At 40.1% G+C, this 14,709-nt stretch overlaps 3 protein-coding genes and 1 long non-coding RNA gene across 4 annotated transcripts; 1 reads left to right on the plus strand and 3 right to left on the minus strand.

Moving 5' to 3' along the window:
* Window positions 1-272: 272 nt before the first annotated feature.
* On the minus strand, window positions 273-6,157 carry tfip11 (tuftelin interacting protein 11). The gene is given in 16 exon segments (XM_029440575.1): window positions 273-777; window positions 917-1,082; window positions 1,208-1,350; window positions 1,508-1,751; window positions 1,852-2,020; window positions 2,143-2,246; window positions 2,354-2,488; window positions 2,933-3,112; window positions 3,254-3,445; window positions 3,682-3,843; window positions 3,953-4,080; window positions 4,195-4,363; window positions 4,453-4,492; window positions 4,494-4,622; window positions 4,773-4,980; window positions 6,000-6,157. Coding segments are annotated over 15 exon segments (2,514 nt in total). The 5' UTR covers window positions 4,979-4,980; window positions 6,000-6,157; the 3' UTR covers window positions 273-430.
* Window positions 6,158-6,208: 51 nt separating this feature from the next.
* srrd (SRR1 domain containing) lies at window positions 6,209-8,068 on the plus strand. The gene is made up of 6 exons (XM_029440576.1): window positions 6,209-6,593; window positions 6,693-6,733; window positions 6,816-7,009; window positions 7,102-7,200; window positions 7,502-7,653; window positions 7,737-8,068. Exons 1-6 carry the CDS (start codon window positions 6,445-6,447, stop codon window positions 7,975-7,977), a joined length of 876 nt encoding a protein of 291 aa, XP_029296436.1. The 5' UTR covers window positions 6,209-6,444; the 3' UTR covers window positions 7,978-8,068.
* A 691-nt stretch (window positions 8,069-8,759) lies between these two features.
* Window positions 8,760-11,010, minus strand: LOC115013677 (uncharacterized). The gene is made up of 3 exons (XM_029440131.1): window positions 10,788-11,010; window positions 10,617-10,690; window positions 8,760-9,614 (listed from the first exon to the last, which is right to left on the minus strand). The coding sequence occupies exons 1-3, from the start codon at window positions 11,004-11,006 to the stop codon at window positions 8,972-8,974; spliced, it is 936 nt and encodes a 311-aa protein (XP_029295991.1). The 5' UTR covers window positions 11,007-11,010; the 3' UTR covers window positions 8,760-8,971.
* A 940-nt stretch (window positions 11,011-11,950) lies between these two features.
* Window positions 11,951-14,099, minus strand: LOC115013906 (uncharacterized). The gene is made up of 3 exons (XR_003832830.1): window positions 14,009-14,099; window positions 13,346-13,500; window positions 11,951-12,137 (listed from the first exon to the last, which is right to left on the minus strand). It is a non-coding gene; the product is annotated as an uncharacterized LOC115013906 (long non-coding RNA).
* Between the last annotated feature and the right edge of the window lie 610 nt (window positions 14,100-14,709).

Consider the following 14,709-nt stretch of genomic DNA (forward strand, 5'->3'; position numbering starts at 1 on the left):
CAGAAAACAAATGAACCATTCTAAAAGACTGCACTACACTAAGAAAAAAGGAAATGTATATTTAGTCCCTATCCTTATCTCTATTGTTAAATTATCCCATACGAACAGAAACATTTATTCATATACATGAACAGTATATGTATGATGCTGTATACTGTACTTTAACAGATGAACTTACCGACTTAATGACATTTAAAAAAACAAAACAAATGGATTTATGTACTATGCATTACATTTCAAATCTAATGTAAACAGCAAAAAAAGAGGCCATATACATTCAAAAATGATTTATTCAATTCTATTGACACTTAAAAATGTACAAAGACACATATGACAAGGATCAGCATACTGAAGTTAGCTAAAAAGGCGAACATTTGCTATTGTTATTCTCTTTTACACTTAGCAGACCAAGGACTCAGTCAGTCCACCCTCACTTTGCCATATCGATCAGACTCTGCAAAGAGGTGGGCACCCAAGTCTTCTCTCCTTGCACAAACACAACCCCTCTGTCGATGTAGATGACAATACGCCCAAAGGTGTACAGCTGTTTGCCCTCGTGCCGTTTGGCCACTAAGGGCATAAAGACAATGTTGTTCTCCTCTGCCTTAGCCTGGATAAGATCTTTAAAGTTAGTCGGCACACCAGAACTGATGCCTCTGTGAGCCACACTCTCTGCATCTCTGCGCTCCTGCATCGCTTCATACTGGAAGTCCTTTCGTCTCTCCGTCTGTGTTAGATACGCAATGTTCTCCCTTGCACCAGGTTGCATATATCCACCTGTGGAAATAAAAAAGAATGAGTGTTGTCATGTTTTATTGCAGCAGAGAAAAGAAAAAGGGCTGAATTATCATCATTTTATAAAAAGGAAATGCTGTTCTATACTTTTCATATGTCTGAGACTGTATGCAATACTAACCCATGCCCGAAGACACTGCGCGGTTCATGATGTCCAAAGCTTCGTTGAATTTTTCTTTAATGAGCGGCTGTGACAACAAGGCGTCGCTGAACATGCTTTTCCATCCCAGGTACCATTTAGTGATTTCCTCGTAGTTAGGACTGTTGCTCAGCCATGAACACAATACCTATAATCACCGAAACACACAGGCATAAAGTCAAACAAATTTAATACAATTAAATATATACGATAATTAACGGCAGTTAAGTGCATGCTAATTAATTTATGTTCTGTGAAAGTATATTCACTGACCTGCAACCACTTTGTAAAGAAGTTTTTGTCCAGCAGGGACACAAGGCTCGAGGGGGACAACATGCCCTCCCAGTCCATCACCCAGTGAAATGGCTCCATCTGCTGCTGGTGAGGGTTGATAACCAGCTCTTCCAGACACAGAGCTGAGGAGGGACAAAGAAGCCATCACATGAAGAAGAGAAACCAGTGGGAAAAGGAGGGACATCGAAAGATAAGACTGCATGGAAAATTAATATTTTATTCCACTACTATGGCATAAAGTAACGTTGTTATATATTATATTCACTGATAAAGACATACCTAGTTTAGGGATGATATTTTTCACCATGAAGGCCTCCCATGCACCTGGTGTGAAAACATCTTTCCAAGGCTGCAGGATGAGGCGGGCTGAAGTGTCGCTGGGATGCCACCGCTGCAAGGCATTGGATAGTTTGCTCCTGATTGGTGGGTATAGAGGCTCTAGACGTGATTGGAGCAGAGGCAGCCAAGGATGGATCCAGGAGTGGATGGGCACTGTGTCAGTTAAAGGGTTCCAGGTGTCCACCTATCAAACAGGAAACAGAAATTTAATTGAAGAAAAGCAGCTTGCAATGCATTTTCTCTACATCCAAGTAAAGGTGTCTTTAAGTGAAGATGTGTCTTGCCTCGCGCTGTAGCCGGGGTAGGATCAGCTGCTCCATCAGGTGATCCAGGATCCACAGGGGGAGGAGAGGAGCCCACACTTCAACGCAGTCCACCATTGGCCCTACTATACGGGGCTGCCAGCCTGACACACAGACCCGCATCACTGAGATCCAAACTTCCCACAACAGTCTGGACCGACAAACACACAACACATATGTAGTCAAACACAGGCTGTAACACCTAGCCAATAGAATTACTTCATGTAAATACATGAACACAGCTTATTATAGGTTTTGTGTGTTTAAAATGACCTGTGGTAAGGGTCCATGTTTGAATCTGGGGCACTGCTATGGAGGTCTCTAGATTCAAGGATTGCTCTCCACTGACCGATGTCTTCCAGACAATAAGAGCTGTCCTGAAATAATCAGAGAACAGTCTGAGAAGTGGTGGCTTCTTTATTAATTAATTATTTCTGATTAAAGTTTGTAGCTACCTCAAATGAAGATCATTTCAAGAACATACCTTCAGAGGGTCCCAGGAATGAAGTTTCTCTTTAAGTAACGGCTGAACAACAGCTACAGCCAGGTCTGCCAATCCCATTGTCTTGTATTCTTCATAAAAGTCAGTTTGTAAAGTCTCAAAGATCCGGGCACACTCCTGAAAAAGAGAAGGAAGGCATCAATGAATCAACAATGACCTATACAAACTGCTTTTAATTATCGTGCCCCTGACTCCTGAAACAAAATTCCAAACCTCCTTAAAATCAATTCCCTTATAGCTTTGGAAAAAAATGGTCAAATTATCTATCCTAATTTCAAAAACTCTGGGCTTTTTTTATTTTTTTAAATACTTTATTTTGTTACACAATGGATTTTACTATATCTATAACGGTATTTGCTTTTCTCTGTTTGTATATCTACTTGTCATTTTGTTTTCCTTTTTTATGTTTTTGTAAATGACTCAATGTCATAGTAAATGAGGGTCGGCCCTCTATGATCTCTCGATTATAAATAAAAGTTAAATGGATGAATGAGAGAATATGATGTGATAACAGAGCAAGGACCAAAAAGCTGAAACAGTCTGTGTGCGTTCACTGTTCACCTGCAGGGTGGGTCCTTCCCCAGGTGCCATCTCCCCAGAAGGAAAACGCGCCACTAATGCCAGAATGGCCTCCATTCTCTGGATGGCATCTTGCTCTGCATCTAGTCTGCTCTGCAGTGCTCGTGACTCGTGGCTCAGAGACACAACTACATCTTTTTCGTGCTGCAGACGTCTGGCGGACTACAGCAGGTGGGAAATAAGATGGCAAAAGAGAAAGCATGTCAGTATGTGGTAGACGAAGAAGTAGCGGATTTGTACATAGAAAACTTGTAGAATCTTGTAGCCGTAGATATTTGGCAGATCTTTTTGGTTCCCTCGTACCTGTAATATGTCCTGTTCTGTGAGGTCTATCAGTAGCTGCAGGTTATGTTCGAGTTCAGGGAGAGCAAAGCCGGATCCCTTCTGATCCTGAGTGGACAAACTTGGTGGACCTTCATCTGGAACACTGTGCTTGTTGGACATCTGACTGTAACTGTAATAAACCTTTTTTTCTCTTCCAGTCATATCTATTACCTTAAAATGGGAACAGATAAGGGGAGAATGAGATTCAGAGACATAACTGGCAGCGGACAATGTGCTTATATTCATATTATAATGTCATCCACAGGGGCTTGTACGGAGTGTAAAAGTAGAATTATCTGAAGTTCCTGATGCTTATTATAACATTACAGGCTAATTCAATAATGCCCTGATAACATTCCTGTGAGACAGACGCAAAGGAGTGTTAATGCCAGTCTTTTCAAACATACCTTGACTTGTGCCAACTGTCCAGCGGATGCCGCTGTACTGCGCCCCGCCAGCTTGCCTTTAGCCTTCAGCTCGTCCACAGTTCTGTAGGAGTACTTGGGTTTCTTCTTTCCCACAGAGCCTGCAGGATCCTTACGCCACTGGCCAAGCTCCTTCTGAAACTCCTACACAGACATTGAGAATAATGTCAAAATAACTTTAAATGACTCGACAATATCACTTCTACTATATGAACAGTGGGTGTTTTTTCTGTTTTGTTTTTTTTACACCTACCTTTTCCTCGTCTTCCTCTGAGTCGACCACAGGAAAATCCTGAAGACTCTGCTTTGTCCGCTCATTACCATAAGCACCCACTGCTCCCTTGCCTTTACGAAGCTTTGCCTCAATGGGGTTTATAATACCTGCAGTAATAAGAGGGTGCACAGTCAAAGTATATCAACTCTACTCTGTTGTTCCTGTAAAACACATAGTATTACTAAATATCTCAATAATATAGCCTCCTCAGGCCTACCCACCTTGAGCATTTTTGCCCAGGCCTTTGCCTGGTTGGTAGCCCATTTTCTGCAGAAGTTTCTGTCCAATTCCCTTTGTGTGCTTCTCCCAGGTACCAATGCCTTTCCCAGACTGTATGCCCCCTGCAAACCTCTGGAGCGGATTCCCCCGGAAATTACCCTGGAAATTACCCTAGCAAAAAAGAAAAGAAAATAGTTCTTGACAAAACACTTACAGAATAAACTGAAATGGGTAAAGAACAAACACACAACAAAATGTACCATTTGGAGTTTTTTGGGAGCAGTGCTGCGAGGAGGGGGGGGGCGGTGCTGAAGGACCATCATCTTCAGAGTCATCAGAGTCTCCTTCTACTTTTTGCTGTTTCTCCTCTGCTGCAGACTTCCGCAGACCAGCACTCACAAAGTTCACTGGAGCACTGTAGTCTTTAGATCTAGTAGAAAAATAAAACATGGGGACTTGTATTGAGGTTTATTCTCTTTTGAATATTGTTTCCATCCTGTTAGATTTGTGTTTTCCCAACTGGGGTCAGGGCTTAGGTTACGCTATGGTTAGACATAGCAGAGATAAACCCATGCCTTACTTCTTGCCTCCAAAGCTAGGCCTCTCATCCTCGTCTGAGTCCCTGTCAGCCCAGATCCCATAGGTGGCCTGATCCTTGGTCTGTCTGTGTCTGCGGCGGTCTGGGTTGAACTCGTTGGCCAGGTCCCAGTCTGTCACCTCAAAGCTCTCCACCTCCACACCTTCGTCCTCCTCCTCTCTCCTCCCATACAGATGGGACATGGACATATCTGGATGTAACATTAAACAAAGTACCAAGATGGTTTAAGTAGTGTTAAAACTCCAAATGATAAGCTACATCTAGAAGCCAAGCAATCTCCATCTGTTGATGAAAGCTCGCAAAATAATGTAGTAATATTAATAATGAGAGAGAGAGAGAGAGAGAGAGAGAGAGAGAGAGAGAGAGAGAGAGAGAGAGCGCGCGCTTTTGGTAGGGTATTCCATAATATTGGATCACAATTTAAAAAAAAGGTTGAGCTGCGTGTGGGTATAATTGTGTGTATTTAAAAACCCAGCAGTAGAAGTTCTGAGAGCTCGTGAAGGATTATAAAACGTCAGAGAGTCTGCATTGTAGGTCGGTCCCAAACTATTAAGAGCAAGTAAAATAAAATGTAACTATATTCTACATTTTAGAATCTAAGAGATAATATGAGCCAGGATAAAATGTTCTTTCTTCCTTGTTTTTGGTTAAAAGTCTAGCAGCACAGTTCTGAAGAAGTTGAACATTTTCAATTGACTGTTTTCGAAGTCCAGTAAAAAGAGCATTGCATAATCTAATGTTAATCTATTTGATTTAGTAACGTTCTTCATATGTGAAGTAAAATGTAACTTTGAATCTATAACAATGCCTAAAGACATGTGATTAAATCAGTTCTTATGTTATCCATTACGTTTAGTCTATTTTGAATACTATATATACTTGAATAGTAGCTATGATAATGTAGTTATCGAATCTTAAGCAGTAGGTCCACAACAATTTAGCTAAGTTAATAGTATTTTCAACTCAAATAAAAATATAAACAGCATCATCTCAAAAAGGCAGGTAGTAATTAAACACCATAACTCCTCGTAAACATTTCTAAACAACTACATTGATCTACATAGATCTATCCCTGTTGGAGAAAACACAACGTGAAGACAAGCTAATATTGACTAGCAAAAGCTAATGTTAGCTAATGTAAACGGCTCGCTTTACCCAAGACTTCTTTGTTGAAAAATAACTTTAAAAAAAAAGTGTTTTATAACTCACTTAAAACGTTTGTTATCCTCCTATTCGGAAATTAGGTTCACGTTAACTCCTATGTGGCATTAATGAAAGGTAACGTAGCTAAAATCAGCTAGCGTTTATTCGTTTACGCACGAAAACACGAGTACTTCCGGTTGTCACCGTAACTGCCGGTGTTGCACCAAACTTTGTACATCTTTCAATGGCGTATATGTTAGCACATGTACGCGCAAATATATCAACATTTTACAGGAAAAAAAGAAAATTATAAAGAAAATTACAAATTGTATTTTGTTTTAGATTCATAACATAATTTGGCATCACACCGGAAGAGAAAATGCATGTGTTACACTCAAAATAGTCTAACTTGGTTTAGACTCACTATCCCATGGCAGTATTTCTATGAGAATTTTGTTAATAAAATCAATATTTTTAAGACATGTCTTTGAGAACCGGTGAATTAACATAGATGTCGGACACCGGGGAAGAGTGGCAGGTGGCCCGGCGACGAAAAGGCGCCGCGCGGAAATCAAAATCACTTCAGGTGTCCTCAAATTCAACATGCTACCAGGAGCAACTGGATATCGGAAAAACTGTCAAACGAATCAGAGAAACAGTGTAAGAAATCGAAGTCCAGTTAAACAAAAGACTCATAGAATATCATTAATTGTTCACGTGGAGTCAAGTAGGCTAACTGCTTATCTTCCCCCTCTGCAGGTCTGAGCTAAAATGTGAGGGATTTTGGCAAGAGTGGAAAAGTGAGTAAACTGGACAAATGGAGTTATCACCAAATAGTTTAGCCATTTAACTTGCAGCTCAGTGACCCTTTCTTGACTTCAGAGCAGCTGCTGGTGGCACAAGGATCAGCATCCCTCTTAAAACCTCCAGAGAAAAGGGACACTGATGGCCCCACAGAAGATGGCAGACCCTGTCAACAGCTGGAGTGTGTGTGTTATGGCCTTGGCTCATTTTCCTCCTGTGTCTCAGCTCGCTTCCAGCTTGCCATGTTGCTGCTGCTGCTGGATGCAGGACAGGTTAGATGATGTATTTATCCAATGAGATAGCAAAGAGTCTACATGAGACCCTGTTCATTATAAGTTCTGTGTCTCACTGCTCCTCTCTTTAGATTCCACTGAAGGACTGCTTTATTTATGACCCCGCGTTCTCATCTGGAGAGAGGGATGTTTTGAGGGAGCTGGGTCTGACTGTACTCACAGAAAATGAGGTCAGTTGTTGATCAATTGTGTTTTTTTAACCTGTCAGACAAGTGAAAAACAGTATGCTTTATGCATTATCGAATAATCTACCAGTTTTGTTGAATGCTTCAGCCCATTTAATACAATTTACAAACCTGTAACAGTACTGCAAAGTGGATCAACATACAGCAAAAAACACTGATAAATGCTAAGACGACTTATCTCAAGCAAGTTTCAGGTCACTGAAAGTTGATTATAGCTTACTGGCTGCCTTAAAGGTTTGAAATCAGTGCAAAAACAATTTCTTTCTTTCTTTGTATATTTGTGCAGGAGGGGAAGCGCCTGGCAGATAAGCCCACACTCTTTTACCTGATGCATTGTGGGAAAGCCCTGTACAACAACCTTCTGTGGAGGAATTGGAGTACACAATGTCTTCCTCTGATGAAAATCATTGGGAACAGCTTCAATGGCATGATGGACAGGTTAGTATAAGACATGAGTGACATGAGATGATATTCAAATAAATTGGATTAGAGGTAAGGTAACATGTCCTGTTTCCCAACAGAACAATCGAGAGAGAGTTCCAGCGGGACTACAGCTACATTACTCAGGCTGCATCTGTGTGTGAGGAGAGACAGCTGCCTTGTCCATCCCGTCTGATTGACGTCTTCAGTGACACTGCAATCATCACCTTTCAAACCAGCTGCCTTAACAGACTCCCACAATCCACCTGGGGAGAGCCGCCTGAGCCACAGTACAAACACTGCCCTGATTTGGAGATTATTCAGAGGGAAACGCAGAGCTGATGCGGGATATGAACAATAAATGGACTTAGTTTTCTATTGTTGCCATTGATAAGTATTGTTTTCAAATAAATTAACCCTGCTTCAAATTGAAGACTGAATTTGTCTCAAGGCCTTATTTTATTTTTTACTATTAATTTATTGTTGCATTCACATGTAAAATGTATAGCCTATTAACAAGACCGAACTCTGTGTTAACATGCATTTTAATGTCATCTAAAACACACAGACGTTATTTGCATATATGGCGTTCCATACATTTCTGAGCACGTCCAGCCACACCTATCAGGAATCTTGTGTGAAGCTAGATGTGGCTCCCACTTGTTCAACAGGTGGGACATGCACCTCTCTGGATATCCAACACTTTTTCATTGTGGGGACTAAAAATGTTTTAATGAAATGTTCTTTCTAGGTCCTGCAGCAGGTTACAAATTCAACTTATAGATTTTATATAATAGTTTTCATATCTTATTCAAAGTTGTGGTGGCAGATTGATTTCACCTGATGTTTTACCATAGTCCACATGAGTGGCTGTCTGGAAGTTTAAAAAAAAAAAAGCACTCTATGGCAGGAGTCTTCTACTTTTTCAGTCCAAGGACCCCTTAGCTATAAGAAAGACAGAGTAGAACACCTCTACTTACTACATATGTCTAACAGTGAACTGCAGATCAAAATGCCATGGTATGTTTTGTAAAGTAATGTATACATTTCTTGTAAATGGCAAAAAAAATAACATTTACATATTATTTAATATTATCCCAAAAAAAGCAACATCACTGGTAAACCAGAGTAAACATTTTATTGTTGAAAAAGAATAACACTCAACAGTACAGCCCTCTCCCAGCATCAGCAATAACATCTCCAGTACAAACTAATATTCATCATCTCACTCTGTTGGCTGCTTTATGTTCATTGGATCATTACATCTCGGATCATGGGAGAGTTTCATCTTACAGCAGTGACTTGGAAAAACTTGAGTACAACGTTTAACACGTTTCTACTCTTCAGCTTCTCCATTAGCAGTGATGTTACCTGCTACTCCATTGACTGCTGTTTTTCCTGCTCCATCGGCTTTTGAAACGACATCTGCCCATGTTCCTTTACTCTTAAGGACTGATGGGCTTACAGTGACGTCACCGGCTCCATTTATTTCACCATTAACCTCATTTGACTTCATCTCATCAGCTGTTGCATCAGATTTTACCTCTCCATTGGTTATGTTGCTGTTTACTTCATGTGGTGCACTGCTCTCAGTTTCCTGTCCTGCAGCCCTGACCTCTGACTCCCCATTAACTATCTTGACCTCAGCATCTGAAGCTGCTCTGTCACTGTCTCCTGCATCTGCTTTCTCCTCATGTTGGCTCTCTTCAGCCGGCTCCACCACATGACCATTAGCTATAGCAGCACTCTTCACCAAGCTCTCTTTCTCTGGCTGTTCCTGTTGGCTCTCGCTGGCATCCTCCACTGCTGGGCTTCCTCCACCCTCAGCTTCCTTCCCGTTTCCCGTTTCTTGATCTGAGCTTTTCTCTTCTTCGTTCACAATCGAGGTGACGATCCCGTTAGTTACTATGAATCCCAGTTCTTTTGCCACCGCTGCCTTCAGTTCTTTGTGTTTCTTCCTATACTCCTGGAGCCCGTCTCTGTGAAAACACAATGAATTCATGAGTGGCTTCCTACCACAACAAATAAGTTCAACACACATGAATGCTGGAGGAGGCAGTTGTGCTTGAAAAGGTGATTTTAGATTTATTTGAGTGTAACTACAATTCTGAGTTTCAAGTTTCTTATACTATGCATTAGCTTTAAAAAGATAAGATGCTTCATTGTTATGCAAGTTAAGCACAACAAAGGTTTGGCAGTGATCCACTCCACTTAGTAGCATATATAAATATATTAAAAATGGAAATATATATATATATATATATATAAATATATTAAAAATGGAAATATATATATATATATATAGTATATAAAAAATAGATAAAATAGAACGGACAGTTTAACACAATTCTTAAAACATTTTATCAGCAATAAAAGGTGGTAAATATTCAGGTGGTCTATTTAAAAAATGTGTAGCAAAAATGTATTTCACGTGCATGCTGTAAAGTTCAGATTTTAATTCACTATTTGCTTTTTTGATAGTTTTTACCATGGAGAGGAATGGCAACAAAACATCCAGGAAAACAAACGTAAAAGTATCAAAATAAATAAATAAAAGTGCCCTAGCGCCTGCCTGTACGAGTGCCCTTTCGAAGTGTTATAATACAATCTATTGTATCATATTATTTATGGGAATTGATACAGTTACATCACAGATATAGCAGAATGTGTGCATTTTTTGTCTGATAAGTAACAAAGAAATGCCAAAATATGTCTGAAACAGTATCAATTACTTCACCAGAGAGTAATAACAAAATTCAGGTCAGCACATATCTTTTTTTTTTATTTAAAAGGATCCGTATCAAGAATTTTTGTTCTATGTATTATATTATGTGTTATATCGACCAATAATATTGGAATTTTAAAGGTTTTGTTATTGGCACCAGCTTCAAAAATCCAATATCGGTCAAACTACATTTCATCATCAACACATTGCTTCAACAAGTCTTAAGCATATCATATATATTACAGTGAATATTTACCTGTGTGTTATGCTCCTGATCCCTGTCATCAGAACCATTTGCTCCAGCACAGCATCAGATGTGGAAGTTAGACACTGAGGACAGAGAGGGCAGGGAGATTCATAATCACATTTCCGCTTTACTTCGTAAGATTCGAACAGGTTAATGGACCACATGAGATTCAGGCAATACCTCCACTGTCTGCTCCATGCAGTCAGCTCCTGCCTGTCTGAGAGAGCGCTCCACCTTCACTGCTTGCTTGGTTATGGTGCACAGAAACTCTTTGCTGCTGCTTGTCTGAGGGTGATCCTCTCCAAACTGAGAGAGAAAATAACCATAAGATGATTGTAGTATACAGCAGACATTGAGGTGACATGATTGCGATCGAGGCTTCACAGCCGAGTCTGTCATACACTTTTGGAATGATTTAAGAAGAAACTTCTTAAAACTATTCCCACTAAAGTGTTTCTTTTAAACTTCTTCACACGTTGCGCTGTAAAAGGAACACAACAGGCTTGCAGAGGATGTAGTATAGGCTCCTTCAATTAAATCTTTTAAAACTATATTGGATAAATTCTGGTCAACAAAGGCTATTTATAAAGCTGGCCTGTGGTTATTGCTATTTCAAACAAGTATACTGGTGTATTATCGTTGTTGTAGTGTTTGTTTGTCTGGTGGGAAGTGCACTCCGCTGGAATAATATGGACATATCTTCTACAGGAATATGGGCAAAGGAACTGCCATTCTCTCTCGCTTTGAAGAGACTTATATTCTCAAAAGGAAAGACTTTGTTTGTCCTTGTATGTGTGGTGAGTCATATTTTCAAACTATTTGGAAATGAATCACGGTTGTTTTTTGTTCTTTTATAGGTTTCCTTTGGGTGGGCCATGTGTGTAATTATCAATGGACAGTTGATATTCAATATGTTAAAAGCAACAGCTGCGCACAACAACCTCCTGTACAACCACAATGTGTTGTTTTTTCACAAGAGAACTCTAAAGCTTTAAATATGAAGATCACAGATGGCAAATCTGAATTAATCTTTACAGCAAAAGTACTGTGAATCAAACATAATGAGGCTCACCTAAAACCAGACTGAAACTGAACTCCCTGAAACTTACTGTTAAACTGATTGTGACAGTGAACAAGTCCGGTCAAGAAAAGTAAAGAGTCATAGGGGCACAACGCCAGAGTTTGCAACGGTACTGTTTTAACACTTTATCTTCTCACAGATGTTTAAAGGAAACTCACGATTTTATTACTTTTCACATACCTGATTACACATACCTTTATACATACGGTACATGTACATTATATAATGATCATGTCAAATATATACACATGCTTACCAATGTTGCAGGCATTCTCTAGTTTGTCAGAGTCTTCTCTGCTGAAAGGAAGCCAGGTGGTGTTGTCATCTGCCCGCGGACAGAAGAACCAGTGAGGCTGCACTTCTCGATAAGGAGCTGGCACCGACTCCGCGTCAAGCATCTCAAAGGATGAGGTGGAAGAAGGAGAGGCCTCATCCACTGCAGGCGGAACCTGGAGAACAATCATGTTCAATCGATATTTCTTCTTCATGTCAGCAATATTTCTCAGTTCCTAAGTAAAAAGCAAATGTCTGCTATATACACCTGTGTATACACTACACCTGTGTATACACTACACCTGTCCCCAGTTCAACTCTTTAGCTTCCAGAATAAGTCAATTTAGAAGACTGAGCTAAGGCTGTGCCCTTTCATTAAGTTCCTACCGAGGAACCTGAGACCATGAGACAAAGCAAAGAACAGTTGAACAGGAAAGGATTAGGCCTCCCCTTGGTCAGAAGCACAAAGCCCTGTTTTAGTCTTTCCTCCTCTACAAGCTGTCTCTTCTTCTTTCCACAACTGATACAGCTACAACTTGTAAACAACCTTTTTCCAGTGAATATCTTACATTCACAAACAATGCTTCCAGCAACCCATTTGGCATTCCACTCGAGCTTCTGTTTCAGCGTGTTGAAAGAGAGAGCCTGCCACTGCTTGAAACAACAATAAACACCCACATTACACACAGACGCCAAATCAATAATCTGATGTGCACATAACAGGTGTACACATTTTAAAATAAGATTTAATTAACTATGAATGAAACACACTTTCTCGGAAATACGTCTTGTTGATCTCTTTGCAAACAATAACTTTCTGCATGTCATGCAACATAAAAACAGAAAGTGAATCATAATACTCACTATTTGTCATTTCAACTATCCCTGGACAAACTTTAAACGGTGTTAAGGTTTTTGTTTAAAATAGAGGTACAATGTTGCTTCTATCACATTTTCAGTGGCAGGTTAAATCACAGATCAGTCTAGTCCAGGACTGAAAATAGACTAATTAGAGAGAAGACATTGAGAGTGTACTTTAATCCACAACTAAGCAGCCTTCTGTGCCCCTACAGCTGATCAATGAGGAATGATGATTGGACTGACGATAATCTTTAATGTAGATAACCCTTTGACAGTGTACTGCAAAACACTGAAACTGATAACTCTGAGACTTTGTTCTGTGCAGCACCATAGACTTCACATGCTTCTTGAGCCAATAAACTTCAATGACTCATTGTCAGTTTCTTCGAAAGTATTATAACTAAAACGTGAATGTTTCTTGTTATAACAATGTATCTTTCTGTAGTGGAAAAAGACCACTCTGTGCAAAGTATGCAAACAACAGTGTTACACCTATACGCAAAAATCACACATACACCCTCACCTGATCCTCAGGTGTATTCCCTGTTGCCACAGTCTGAGTGGGGTTGTCAAACAGGTATTGAGTGTTGCCTTTTGGGGCAGCCTGAGATAGACCCCCCTCTTCACCAGGACTGTGTGACATTAGACCAAGACCTGACCCCAACCCTCAGCTATGACCTGGGGGGGGGGGGGGGGCACACAAAAACAACAGACCTGTAACAACAGAAAGGAGGTTTAAAGACATTGCATAACATGTTATAGCTTGCAAGGGATTGACTAGTGAAACCTGCACCAAAGTGTTGTTGAACGGTTTAACCTAAACTAGTACCTAATCCAAGCAGGTCATCAGCTGCTGGTCAGTAACGTTTAACTCAAAGGACAATATAAACAGTCAGGTTAAAGTGACACTTAACCGTTAAGTCACACAATGGCTGTTTTATGAGTTACGTTACAGTTAGTTAGCACTTAGGGATTTCTTGGCATTATCTTTAACTAGGCAATGCTAACGTCTTTTCTCATGTTATTGGTGTATTTTAAGGAATGCAACAAACACACCACCAAGCGTTGCTGCTAGCTAATTAACGTTAGCTGAGTTACGATGGCTGGAAGAGACGCTAGTGTTGTCACAGCATGTTGGTGTTTTTGGATGTCATAGCACTAGTGCCATTCTTTAACTTAAACTCACCGACAACTTCACATACAGTTCATGCAGAGGGTTTGTATTCGTTTTGTTTAGCTGTCTTAGGCTCGCGCGGCTAGTCAAGGACAGCCTCCTGTCAAACGCAACATGGTAACAGTGCTATCGGAAATATGAGGATTACGAGATCGACGTTCACGAACGACCACACAAACGGACATATAAAGGGTAAAACAAAGATTTTAATACAGACCGAGTTTTCTGGGATGCCCAGGTTTTCAAAGTATGAAGATAAGACAGTGAACATCCGTGAACATAGCGTGAATATAGAAAGAATATTTATAATAAATGAATACAACACTTTCTTCAGGTCAATATGACGCTGTAACACAAAGCAATCATGAGTATGTGTAACTCTAAATCAAGAAGTCTCCAAAGACATAACAACCAACAACCAAACCTTCATAGATGGGAGATTTACGAGGTGCACCTGAAGGCAACATGAAACAATACAGTCACAAGGCCACCGCCCCCAAATATTGAGATGACGTCACGAATTTGTAATGAGTTTGATAATTTTTTTTCTTCAGTGAACACGAGAGGCGTACAAAGTTCAGATTTCTCCACTGTAGTGGAAGGTAAACATAACTTTATGGATCTAAATAAATGTAGTAGTCGTAAATGGAATTAGTGTTTTGGGTTGTTTTGGCGTTTGGGCTGTTTTGGCGTTACATTGTTATAGGCCAAAT

The sequence above is a fragment of the Cottoperca gobio genome, chromosome 9 (genome assembly GCF_900634415.1).
Source record: "Cottoperca gobio chromosome 9, fCotGob3.1, whole genome shotgun sequence".
Classification (NCBI taxonomy): domain Eukaryota; kingdom Metazoa; phylum Chordata; class Actinopteri; order Perciformes; family Bovichtidae; genus Cottoperca; species Cottoperca gobio.